Here is a 12355-nt window from a genome sequence, read left to right on the forward strand (position 1 = left end):
GAAAATGTTATCTCAGGATTGAAAGTTTGACCCGTGAAACAACAAACTTTGACTTTAATTGCAAACCTATTTTAAGTATGAAAAAGGGGGATTTATCTTAACAGGGGTGTTTTTCCTATCTAGAGATGCGATTGGTTGCTTTAAGTATAACTGCAGTTTATGACTGAGTTTGACTTTGGCTGCTTGTGCACATTGCTTTGCTCTTGGTGGCACTTTGACCAATAAGCATTCAAGGAATGAAGCCCACTCCAAGCGCGGCTGAGGAGGAGGAGGAGAAGGAGGCGAGTTATGCATTTGCACATGCGAGCGTGTGTGTTTATACGTAATTGGTCAAGCTCTTGCTGCCACCTAGCGTCAATCTGATGAACTGCATGTTAGTGTTCCAGGCGCTCGATGCAAATGTGAAGCAGGTGGCCTGCTATGTTGCACATTAAATACAAATTATAGAATCATGACCGCAAAAACATAACAAAACGAATACGTATGACTTAAGAACTGCAATTGTTTTCATCTATTTTTTGCCATATGACGTCACAGGTGGACGAGTCCTCATTTCAACGTGACGTCACAGACCTGACCACAGCGTGAGTCTTTCCCACAATTGATTGTCTTTGTCACGATTTTTCGTTAATTTTGCTGTTATATATCGTTTATTGTTTGCATCAAATGCTCGACTGGCTTCCCTCGATTCGATATCATCGTGATATTGATCATGGAATTAGAAAATGAATGATATTAAATATATTTTTTAGCTGAGATATGATCAAACGTTTTCAAGTCCTAATGATGGGTGCACGTGGAGGGAGGCGGGAGGGGTCTCCCTCACCCCCCACTGTCACCGCCACTATAGCCTGACTTCAACCGCGCGTCCTCGTGCACACGCACACACATTTGCACTGCAAAACATGCAATTCGTCTTTATTTATATCGCGCTTTGTTTGGTTGTAACAAAGCGCTTTACAAAAGCGTAAAACAATACAACATTGGCAATAATACACACAATAATTTGGCTCCTATGAACATCATGCATTTAACGTTCCGTTCATACAAACAAAATACATTTTTAATGTTTTGCCAATTTCTGGGCTATATTTTGAGCACTGTTTTCACACATTACTGAAAATGTAAATGGTGTCAAATACCACACACGCAAAAAAAACGTCATTCGAACATGGAGGTTGGCTGCACGTGAGTTAAGATTACGTGGTAGATTAAACACCAAGTCAGCAGCCAAACGATTGTCTTCTTTTCAGTGACATCGAACCGAAGTTAATTTGATAAATACATATAAAGTACAAAACGTTGCGCAACATTAAATATTACAAATAATTTATAAAACACATGAACAGTCTGTCGACGTAAAATAAGATATTTTTTTATCAACATTAAAAAAATACGAAAAGACCAACATTCAAAAAGGGTGCTTCAACTCCCGTATGTTTTGTATTCAATCAAGTGTCGTGCATGCGCTCGCAGGCGCCTCAGGTCCAGTTGGCATTCCAGCAGGTGAGCCGCGCGAGGGCCCTTTGGGGGACGTGCGCATAGGCGCAGAGCGGAAAGGCCAGCCGCAGGTCGAGCATTCCCTTGGGCCGCTCGCTCGGCTTTCCGTCGCGCAGCACAACCGCCGGGACCACGAACCCCTGCTGCGCTTGCGCCCGCAGCACCCGCAGCGCCTCCAGGCTGCGCTCGGCGCGCGCGCGCTTCATCTTGTAGCGGTGGTTCTGGAACCAGATCTTCACCTGGTTGGGGGTGAGCCGGATGCGCCTGGCCAGGTGCTCCCTTTCGGGCGCTGACAGGTAACGTTGCTGGCGGAAGCGACGCTCCAGTTCCAACGTTTGCGCTTTGGAGAACAGGACGCGACGCTTCCTGCCGCCGCTGCAGACGCGCTCGCCGGGGTCGCGCGCCGCGTCCGATGACGCTCCTGGTAGCGCGTGCACTGCAGAAGACGAATTAAAAGACGTCAAAACGGGCTGCGCTCATCCACCGAGTCGTCAAAAAGATAAATCGTCGCTTTACGAGGCTGAGGTTCGAACCCAGAAATATCTCAGCTGTGTTGTAAATGTGCGCTCACGTGACAGGTCGAGGTGATTCCCTGTGGGGTTCCCCTCGGGCGCGGCCTCGGCGTTGGCCTCGTCCTCTTCCGGGTCTTCGGCACCGGAACCGCAGCACGTCCCCGCAGCAGAGTCCGGCAGGTCCAGAATGTCCCGCACCGAGAAGCCGACACGTCCCAAAGACATTGCGGAGCGCAGGAAATCGACAAAAGAGAAGAAAAGCAAAAGGTACGCCGCAGGAAAAAAAGTTACCAAGTTGTCACAAATTGTTTTGGAATTCAGGATTAAAAACAAGGTTCTTGTGTGTATTGCTGCAGTTCTAGAAGCGAGGCTGGACTGCAGCGCCTGACACGAGCACGCACTCGCACGCACGCACGCACGAGAAGCGCGTGGCCGTTAAAAAGGCACGAGGATGAGGAGGTGGGTCAAAGTCGTCACTCGGCCACTTCCGCTTGGCTTTTCACCAAATTTGGCAACGGCAAATAACACACGCAGGCAGACAAACAAACAAACAAACAAACAAACAAACAAACAAACAAACAAACAGCTCATTTTCAAATAATTAGAATGACCCTTTTTTATTTTTTTATTGTAATTTTTATAAGACGAAGGGAGATGGGGGAAAAAAAAGGAAATTAAATATGTTTCGTGTAATATATAGTCACAAAGGTAAATTGGAAATAAATGAAGTAAAATTAAATTTAAAATAACATAATCTGGGTTACTTATTTACTATCAGCATTTTTCTTTTTTAGTAAATGGTTTTACAGTATAAAAATATGTTTATATTATGTTTTAAGGCAAAAGATTGCATGTCAAAAACACAACTGATTCAATAATGTCATTATCAGTCAAGGGATAGTTTTGAATTTTTAATAATGATATCAATCATATCATGATATTGATAATCATGTCATCATTTATCAGCCATCAGAAAGATTTTGATTAAGAAGCAACTTTAAATAGTAAATGATCAACATTCATTTCTGGATAGGAATAGCGCACGCATTTGCTACTTTTGCCTTCTTTTAATCATGGCCACTTTTTTGTCTTTACATTTCTACTTTTGTGCAAACATCTCGCATTTAATCTGTGTGTGTGTGTATGTGTGTGTGAGAGATCTTGCTGGGTGGTCGAACAGTGCAAACAAACACACGATAAGCACAAAGCCACAAAGGCTGCACAGCCTCCTCATTTAAACCATTTATTCCCCCTCAATACTCTTTAATGGCCTCACACACACGCGCACACACACACACACACATGGGCAGTTGTCATGGTATTCTACTTCAATAGACTGCATGTTCCCTATATTCATGACATGCATGCACACACACACACACACACACACACACACGCACACACACACTAGTCTACGCACACAACATACTTTGTGTGCCTTGACATTAGCTGAAAACCATCCCATTGCAAGTCAATATGGGGTTGCTGACTATTGCAACCAGTCCATGAATGCGTATAATCAACCTGCACTTGATTGGCGACCAGTCCACAGTTTGTCTGTCTTTTCTGCCGACTCTCTGGGCCAAAGTCAGTCGGGATAGGCTTCATCTCAGCCGCCACCTTAATGAGGACAAACGGGTCGGGGGGATTACAAGCCGCTCAGTGATTTGAAAAACTATATTTCAAATGCGGACCGTCAGCTTTGGGCCGCGGTTCCGCCTCCCAATTTGTCTACAGCTTCGCTTCGCTTCCCAGCTTCCCGCCGAGGAGCGGGCCTCTGCCGCGCTGTAGGTGGTGATACAAACAAAAGCACAAAGCGACGACGGCGGCGCTTTGTAATCGCAGTAGAACATGGAAGAACGAGGGGGCGAGGAGTTTGGGAGCCATGGAGGTCAGTCTAGAAAGCCAGGAGTTGGAATGTTGATAAATGGCTGAGGAGTGGAAGGGCAGGTTGGAAGAGTTGACGTGGACAAGGTGAGATCAAGAGGTTGAGGAGGTGAACAGGGAGAGCCACAGAAAGTCTCCAATGACAGTAATCTCCAGTCTGGAGTTCCCCAGGGGTCAAGCCTTAGACCTCTCCAGTTCAATCTGTACAGGAAGGCAGGTGCTCTGATTTGAACAGAGGAACATAAGAAATATTTGGATTAACTCAACATAGTGCTGTTCTATTTTTGGCTAAGCAAGTTTAGCGTTTGGGCTTCCTCTAGTGGTATGTGAAAAAAGGCGCACATTTATCTGCATTGGGCCTAATTTCAGTTTTAAATGGATTAATTAATAAATTAAACAAAATGAGATGGGAATAAAAATATTAACATATTATGCAATTAATATACTGTTTTAACGGTGTTTGTTTTACATGTCCGACTTTTACACTATGTCCAGCACATTTGTGGTTGTAAGAAATATGTGCGCTTTCTTTTGTGATATTTTGCTGCTCCCTGCTGGTTTTGTACTGCAACTGACGCATTGGCAACTTGAACTGCTGCCTTCTTGCGGTTCATTTGCTACCGGTGTGTTCGGCCATCCGCAGACGGAGGGGCGGGGCGGGGCGACACGAGCTCCTCGAGTTTGTTTGTTGCTCGCTCGCTAGCTAGCTAGCTAGCTATCGTAGACCAATAGCAACAAAGGTGGCTTGTCAGCGAGCCCGCCCACAAGTCCCACTCAGCTGTCGATCAAACGTTGATTAGGAAAAAGCGTTTGACCTCCATGTTGTTTTGTGTGTTTTCCACTCAAAAGCTGATGTCCAAACTACAAGAGTTGAGGCTCCACGTCGGCTGCTGGTCGTCTATCAGAACATCTAGACGCCAACATATTTTCGAAAGGTACTGCAAGTTGTGTTTCCTTCTTTTTTATAGGGAGTATTATTCCTTCGGTGACTAGAGAAGATCATGAACAAGTCTGAGACGTAATATTATTTTATAAAGTTAATTCAATTCGTGCTTTGAGTTATTTGACGGTTTCCACGTGAATTAGGTAGTGGGTAACAGCAGATGGGCCGGCCATTAGTTTCCGAAGTTGTGGTCAAAAGACATTATGTGGGGTGGGGGCAGTACAACATGTTTCCCGCAGAGGGCGCTAATGCTCTATGGTCGAGTATTCTGTTACTGTTTCGGTCCTTTCATAGTTTGTGATATTCGATGTTAAATAAAGTGCTAAAAATAGGAGAGTGCATCATTAAAGCTGCCAAGGAAATAGTTTAACAAAAAGAACATTTGGCACATAAAACGAGTCTTTTCATTTTGAGGACTTTGAAACCTTGGTTGAAGTGCTCATTGCATGTCACTTCTAATGCCTGCCACCAGGGGGAAGGTGAGCACATGCAAACGTCTGACATTGCTCACTGGGCCAAAAACTAAGTGCCGCTGTGCTACTGCACAACTTAAACATCAAACACCTCTAGATTTTTTTTTAATGACATTGATGCAAACCAGGTTAGTCAGAAATATACATTTGATTTGTACTCAACTAACTTGGTTTGCATCAATGTCATTGAAAAACACATCCAAAAGTGTGTGATGATGTTATGCACTTAGGTGGCACTTAGTTTTTGTCCCGGTGAGAGGTGTCAGCTGTTTCAATGTGCTCACCTTCCCCCTAGTGGCACTCATGTCATCAGAAGTAAGTGACATCTCACCTGAGCTCATCAAACACTTAAGCTGTCAACGCCAATGTTTGAGTGCAACTATATTAGTCTCACACAAACATTGACTGCTCAAATGTTGTCAAACTGCTTTTCTGTCATATAACTCAATCAACTGGAATGAAAGTCTTTGTGTTTTTATCAGCAAATTTGCTTCACTCATTGGAAAATGTTCATGCTTGGTGGTTGCTGCAGTGGAACTTAGGTTTTCAAAGGCAGACTTCAGTCTTGAGGTGAGCGTTGTCCTTCCGTCACTGCCATGGACATGGGTTTTTGACTGTTAGTCTCCATTTCACAGGACTCCTGTCACTTTGAGTCATGTGAGATGTAGAGTAACAGTCAAAAAGCCATGTCCATGGCAGTGACGGAAGGACAACGCTCACCTCAAGACTGAAAACTGCCTTCAAAAACCTAAGTGCCACTTTCCCCGCCTCCTGCTTCTGCCCAAATTCAGTCTGACCAATCACAGCGCAGCTCGAATTTGCATAACCACGCCCACTTTTCCAACAGCCAATCAGAATGCAGTATTTGCCAATCTGACCAATCAGATTGCTTGAAATTAATGAGACCACGCCCACTTTATATTCGACCAATCACATGACCCCTCATTTGCATAACCACGCCCACTTTTCAGCCAATCGCTGACCTTCATTCTCATTGCCCCGCCTACTTTCTGAGCCCTCAGCCAATCAGAAAGCAGTATTGCAGCTTTGACCCGCCTCATTTAAAAAAAATATGGGGAAAAAAATTCAGAAAAAAAAAATCCCGGAAAAAAAAAATCTGGGAAAAAAAATCTGAAAAAAGTTTTAGGTTTTTTTGGTTTTTTTTTAAATGAAGATAATTTTAAAGTTGAGAATGAAGAGTTAAGAGTTTAAGTGTTCTTTGTAATCAAACTTTATTTCTTTTGCAGAGTAAACATTCAATCACAAAACAGTTAGAAGTTGCATGGTAGTCTGCTCGGTGCCAAGTGGTGAAGTGGTCGGCCGGTGGGACGAGTGGTGAAGTGGTCGGCCGGTGGGACGAGTGGTGAAGTGGTCGGCCGGTGGGACGAGAGGTGAAGTGGTCGGCCAGTTGGACGAGGAGTCTGCGCCTGGAGGTAAGACAAAAAGACACCTGTAAGCCTAAAGTCAAGTCAACGTTTAGTGCAGGAAAAAGTTTAGCATGAAACTTACCAGTGGGAAAGATTTGTTCACAGCATCAAGTATTGAGAGCTGCATGACCAGAAGGCTGCTTTTGTTCCTTGCAACCTGTCAGGAAAAAAAAAAAAAAAATTGAACAAAATTGTCATGGGGATTGTGCAGTAATGAGCATATTACCTTAAGTGTGAATATTGTCCACTTCTCAGGTTGACTTGGAGGCAAGGACGCAACAAAAACGTATGTGTTGCCAGCATGCTGCTGTGCTCTGATCCTTGGCCACCGCTGGCTGCAAGCAGGTACATGATCATGCACCACCCTGGACACAAAAATAATCATTCACATTTTGGAACATGGTGGCTGAAATGAAATGTACTTTCCATCTCTTACCAGCAGAGGGCTCTCCAGGCAGCAAGAAGGTGCCCCTGCCAAATAGATGGCGAGTTGAAGCTTTTAGCAACGAGCATACCAGGAATGGCTCATTTCACCTGCAACAGCCACAGGTGCTTCTACTCCACCGGCAGGTGAATGAGCTCACAGAATGGAGGCAAACTGGCAGGTTTTTCCACTTTCTGGACCAGGATTTGCCACTTCTGCTTGGAAAGAAAAGGAACATTGACTCCATTTCGGGTTACCATTTTTATTTTTCACTGTAGACAGGAACCTTCTGCTGAAGACGTTTATTAGATGAGAAACATCAGGCCAAGCTGTTGAAATGTTGCAGATCCTCTCCTGGACTGACACCTGCACACAAATGCGGAAACGGTCAAGCAAGTTGATTTGCAACACTGAAAATGGAAATAGCCTTGAAACCTTTAGCATGGTTTTGGAGAATTTCTTGGCCCAGCAGGTGGCAAGTTTTTGCAGCACTCTTACTGGAAGCTGCACTGCATTGAGACAAAGAAAAAGCAGGTTAGTGTTCTTACCATGCCACATTTGCAAAGTTTAGTCACCTGCCAGGACTGGAAGATCATGACTCCTTGCTTCCTGACTGCCTGGACCAGCACCACCTGAAACAAACTGGTCAAGCACTTTGATTTGTCAAATTTGTCATTGCAATCGTTTCAAACCTGGCGCTTTGACTTCAATCCATGCAGCGGACTGGTACTAGGTCCTTTGGCTCCACCTGGTGGACAAAACGGGAAGAGAATGCACAGGCTGAAATAAATTGGTCAAACAATTGTTCACGTGTGAGTGTACAGGTGTTTCACCAATGAAGAACGCAGGCAGGAACAGCTCTGCTGAACGTCTCTCCAACCGCAGTTCGTTGGCCTGAAAGACAAGGTAACGTTGTAACCCACAGAGTGTTACATTTTTGGCTTGTTTGATAGCAAGAGTGGACTTGCAAACGTCTCATGAAGTCGGGGCTCTCAGGACTGCAAGCCGGCCGGCCATTTTGAAACCTGCAGACAAAAAAAACAAAAAAGTTAAGTACTTTCGTCAATTGTCCTTCAAATAAAAACGGGTTTTTTGCCTTTTTGCAGTCATTCTGGGTCTTCTGTCGCAGATGCAGACCTGTGGACAAAAATGGACAGTTAGATGCAGTTGATTAAATCCACATTATTCGAACAGAAAGTAAGTTACTTGAGGCTCGTTTTGAAGAGTCGTACCTGTAGAAAGTTATTAGACAATTTGATTAGATTCTGTCGTGAATTTCTGCAAACGTTTTCTTACCTTGGGCAGTAAAACTGCGTTTGATGCAATTTAAGGTCGGAGATGTTTTCAGCCAACGCTCGCTTTTTAGCTCGCATGGTAGCAAGGTGTAAGCACGTCCAAAGTGCAAGTTGACGCTGAAAGAGAGCAAAAGCAGTTAGTTTTAAGAGGTTAAAGAATAGTGAAGACTTACCTTTGAAACGCAGCATGCTGCGCAGCACGGCGAGACGCTGTCAGAAATGAGCAAGAGAACGATTGTCGCGTTTGTGACGTCTTATATAGTCATTTTGTGATGACGTCATTAACAAGCAAAAGGGAACAAAAAATAAAAGCCGTCTGCGGAAGCAAGGGAAAATGGCAAAGTGTAACACTTAGGTAGGGTCGGGTCTCGAACCGCGGTCCTATAGCATCGGAGGCGAGGGCGGTAACCATTCAACCAGACCTTGCTTGCAAATGCCATCAGGTTTGTTTGTATTCATAGTATGAGTATCCAAACGACGTAAAAAGTCTAAAGTGACACCTAAGTACAAAGAAGCGAGGATGCACAATTGTGTCTGAGGTGGCCGAATGGATAAAGATTTTGCCTCGAGTTCAGGAGACTCGGGTTCGAATCTTGGACAACACCCTGTTTGTGTAAATATTGGACATGGCGGGTCTCGAACCCTGGTCGACTGAGTACCAGGCAAAGTGTTATACCATTCGGCCACATTGCCATGAAATTTTCGAATTTTTATCTTGTATTTAACGTTCATGGCACGATTGATCTACAAATACAAAACAACTGCCATGTTATCGTAAGATACACGGATGGTCTGATGGATCAAGTACCTGCCTTTGGTTCCGGTGATTCGGGTTCGAATCTTGGCCATCGCTCTCTTTAATTTGAAATTGTTGGGCAGAGCCGGTCTCGAACCCTGGTCGACTGAGTACCAGGCCAAGTGTTATACCATTCGGCCAAATTGCCATGAAAATTTCGAAAAATATTTCTGTATTTAACGTGAACTGGTAGACTGAGCTACAAAAACAGAAAATTGCTACATCATTCCAAGATCCAGTAATGGTCTTGTGGTTAAAGCTTTTGCCTTGAGTTCAGGTGAACCGAGTTCGAATCTCACACATGGCTTTGTGTAAGTCTATACACGTAATATATTACAAAGCAGGACTCTTTGCCTCGTATTCCGTTGAGGCTTGCACATTATTCCGTAAAATTTCCAAATGTTACACGGAGCGGGACTCGAACCCCCCCCCCCCCCCCCCCCCCCTCTCCTGTACTCCAGACCAATATTATTGCATTCGACCACCGTGGCACAGAAATTTCGGATTTCTTTTGGGTAGTCATTCAAAGCACCTAAAGGTATACGAGTGAATTGTATTTCTATGCAGCCCTTCAATGAAGAAATAAACAAATGCAATCGGGGACAGTGCTTGGTATCCCTTATCAAGTGCTCAACTGAGACCGCTCCTGGACTTTGTGACTACTATTGGTGGCTAGATTTGAGGAGAAGGGCGTGATTTATTTGCGAACGATTACAGACAAACCTGGTAGCATAGAGGGAAATAGAACGGAGTGGCAATTCTATTGACAATGTACTGTACATGTGAGGCAGTCGAATAAAATCCCGGACAATTTTTTGAAATTGGGGGGTGCTCGGCCATCCGCGGACTTCATTTCAGTCATTCTTATGTTCTTGATGCGTCTGTAATTTACTTCTATTTCTGTGGTGACCATCCATCCGGAACGCTCGTTAACTTTTAACAACGAAACAAAGGCCTCGTGGCTCCGTCAAATGTCAAAGAAGTTAATGTAGCGTGACGACAACATTGCTAACATGTTTAATTCATCGTATCGATAGAACATCTGTAAAGCGGAAATTACAGGGAAAAAAAAAATATTTTTTTTACTTTATCACGGCGGGAAACATCTGCGGGAAACATCTGCTGCCGAGTTCAGGATGCTCCATTGTAACCGATCGGAGGTATGAACAAAATGAGCGCGGCATGCGAAATGACATTATGAAAAGACGCACCTGTGTGTGTGCGCACGCGCAAAATAATTTTCTTTCATATTTAATGTCAAGTGCACACGTTTCTCCGACTTGTTGATGACCCGCAGCGTAACACAAGGCAGCCGATTACGTTTCAGCGCCATTAAACAAGCAATTCGACATCTTCCTCTTAACGTCTGCCATCTATCGAGCCTCAGTGACTTTATGTCCTTAATGTCTCGGGTGTCATCCGTGTTTTTTTGCTTACACACACGTGTGCGTTGCACAAGCATGACAACAAACTGTTTTATATTAATAACGCGCCCACAATGTCTATCAAAATGAATCCTGATTATTCACATTTTGTGTGTTGTGTACTGTGTCTCGTGTTTGACACAATGCATTTTGTTGTGTTGGAGCTTGTGTCATGAGTGCATCTGTCACAATGCAGGCTGGACAAAGGCTGACTTAATGGACTAGTGCTGAGTGGTGGCGGCTGACACAGACAACCCCCCCCCCCCCCCCTCACCCCCACCGGCATCAAAACTGCTTGAGTCAGACATGTCTCACTCCCAATGAGATGATGTCATGGGCATGCTTTCAAATCTACAGTAGGTGTACAGTATACAGTGTATTTTATGCCAGATATTCCACATTACCTACCAATGTGAGTTTAAATTCATCTTTCCTCACCGAAATGCAATTTTAACCCATTCCAGCATCCCTAAAAATAAAATTTTTAAAATGTGTGAAGCATTTTTGCTACATGTTTTCATTTCAGTAGACTTTGTGTTGCTCCATCTGCTGTGTTCAACTTGACCACCAGACGGCAGTATAGCACAGACATATGAACAATACTGCGCAAGGGTTATTCGTCATTCTTCGCATGCATGCTAGTATTATTTTGTTTTGTTTTACTCGTCGATCGTGGAGTCTTCCCCGTTTCCAGTAAGACGAAGTCAATCAAGTGGGTATTACGGTGCACGACGACGGCGGGCGTCGGTTAAACGCAAAATCTGCCACAATCTAAAAATAGGAGCAGCAGCAGCAGCAGCAGCTTTGTTTGTGTCGAAGATGAGGTGTTGACTCCTTATCCTCTTATGTAGCCCGTCTTTTCCAATTGGCTCTTTTATTAATATATTTTATTTGGTTATTTTTACAATAAAAATAATCAACGGTTGTCCGAAATAATCCCTATTTTGCTGTCCAAATGTCTCCAAAACATGAGTCAAGTGGACGCCTACCTGTTCCCACAGACCACAAGGAGGGACTTCCCTGAAACACACACACACATACACTGCGTTGTTGAGATCACGAGTGAGTCACAACCTAAAATGAAAAGACTCAAAATAGCCACTCTTGACACTGCATGTGTCACGCACTAATAACTTCTCTGTCCTCATTGGTTAGTTCCACTACTGGTGCAACCTTTTCATACCTAATTTCATGATTTCATAATTAATTTCATACCTGTAGGCCAGGGGTGTCCAAGTCCAGTCCTCGAGGGCCGCATTCCTCCATGTTTTCCAAGTTTCCCTTGTTAAACACACCTGATTTAATGATCAGGCTCCTGCACAGGTGTGTTTAACAAGGGAAACTTGGAAAACATGTAGGAATGCGGCCCTCGAGGACTGGACTTGGACACCCCTGCTGTAGGCCAAATGCAAATAGCACATTTGACCATTGTGGGACAAATTAAAAAGCAGTGGGGGGGGGAAAATGTTACTGCTAAAGAGCGTTGTTCTTCAGGTGCATTCTTGTTCTTCTACTGGTCAAGAGCATAGTACAAGTGCTAACCGCAGTAGTACTTGAAATTCAGAAGTAGTAAAACCACAAGAGGAAACCAGCGCAGCCAGATAGCGCCACCACTTCCCGTATGACGTCACAGCGCTGCACTGATTATGCGTGTGCATGTACTACAACAACACG

At 44.2% G+C, this 12355-nt stretch overlaps 1 protein-coding gene and 2 long non-coding RNA genes across 8 annotated transcripts; 1 reads left to right on the forward strand and 2 right to left on the reverse strand.

Annotated features, from left to right (window-relative positions):
• Positions 1 to 902: 902 nt before the first annotated feature.
• Positions 903 to 2433, reverse strand: LOC148381380 (homeobox protein Nkx-2.2-like). The gene is made up of 2 exons (XM_088361608.1): positions 2072 to 2433; positions 903 to 1936 (listed from the first exon to the last, which is right to left on the reverse strand). Exons 1-2 carry the CDS (start codon positions 2235 to 2237, stop codon positions 1482 to 1484), a joined length of 621 nt encoding a protein of 206 aa, XP_088217734.1. The 5' UTR covers positions 2238 to 2433; the 3' UTR covers positions 903 to 1481.
• A 2102-nt stretch (positions 2434 to 4535) lies between these two features.
• On the forward strand, positions 4536 to 11175 carry LOC148381381 (uncharacterized). Of its 3 annotated transcripts, XR_015854522.1 has the most exons (6): positions 4538 to 4834; positions 6563 to 6748; positions 6998 to 7087; positions 7182 to 7312; positions 7445 to 8363; positions 10878 to 11175. It is a non-coding gene; the product is annotated as an uncharacterized LOC148381381 (long non-coding RNA). The 3 variants fall into 3 exon arrangements; XR_015854521.1 differs by having other exon boundaries at positions 4536 to 4834; positions 7182 to 8904; XR_015854520.1 differs by having other exon boundaries at positions 4539 to 4834; positions 7182 to 8363.
• LOC148381382 (uncharacterized) lies at positions 6529 to 8786 on the reverse strand. 4 transcript variants are annotated; one of them, XR_015854516.1, is made up of 15 exons: positions 8635 to 8786; positions 8463 to 8578; positions 8373 to 8398; positions 8263 to 8303; positions 8135 to 8191; positions 8000 to 8060; positions 7859 to 7914; positions 7742 to 7798; positions 7602 to 7675; positions 7453 to 7532; positions 7277 to 7381; positions 7179 to 7213; positions 6969 to 7107; positions 6825 to 6899; positions 6529 to 6742 (listed from the first exon to the last, which is right to left on the reverse strand). It is a non-coding gene; the product is annotated as an uncharacterized LOC148381382 (long non-coding RNA). The 4 variants fall into 4 exon arrangements; XR_015854519.1 differs by having other exon boundaries at positions 7859 to 7946; XR_015854517.1 differs by having other exon boundaries at positions 7989 to 8060.
• Positions 11176 to 12355: the final 1180 nt, after the last annotated feature.

Source organism: Syngnathus floridae, chromosome 19 (genome assembly GCF_059516105.1).
Source record: "Syngnathus floridae isolate MCC-2025c chromosome 19, RoL_Sflo_1.0, whole genome shotgun sequence".
NCBI classification, from domain to species: Eukaryota; Metazoa; Chordata; class Actinopteri; order Syngnathiformes; family Syngnathidae; genus Syngnathus; species Syngnathus floridae.

Excerpts from the sequence above, each read along its gene's own strand:
- LOC148381380 (XM_088361608.1), bottom strand. The coding sequence starts at position 2,237 with ATGTCTTTGGGACGTGTCGGCTTCTCGGTGCGGGACATTCTGGACCTG. Across the intron at positions 1,937-2,071 it reads GAATCACCTCGACCTGTCAC|TGCACGCGCTACCAGGAGCG; the intron begins GTGAGCGCACAT and ends CGTCTTCTGCAG.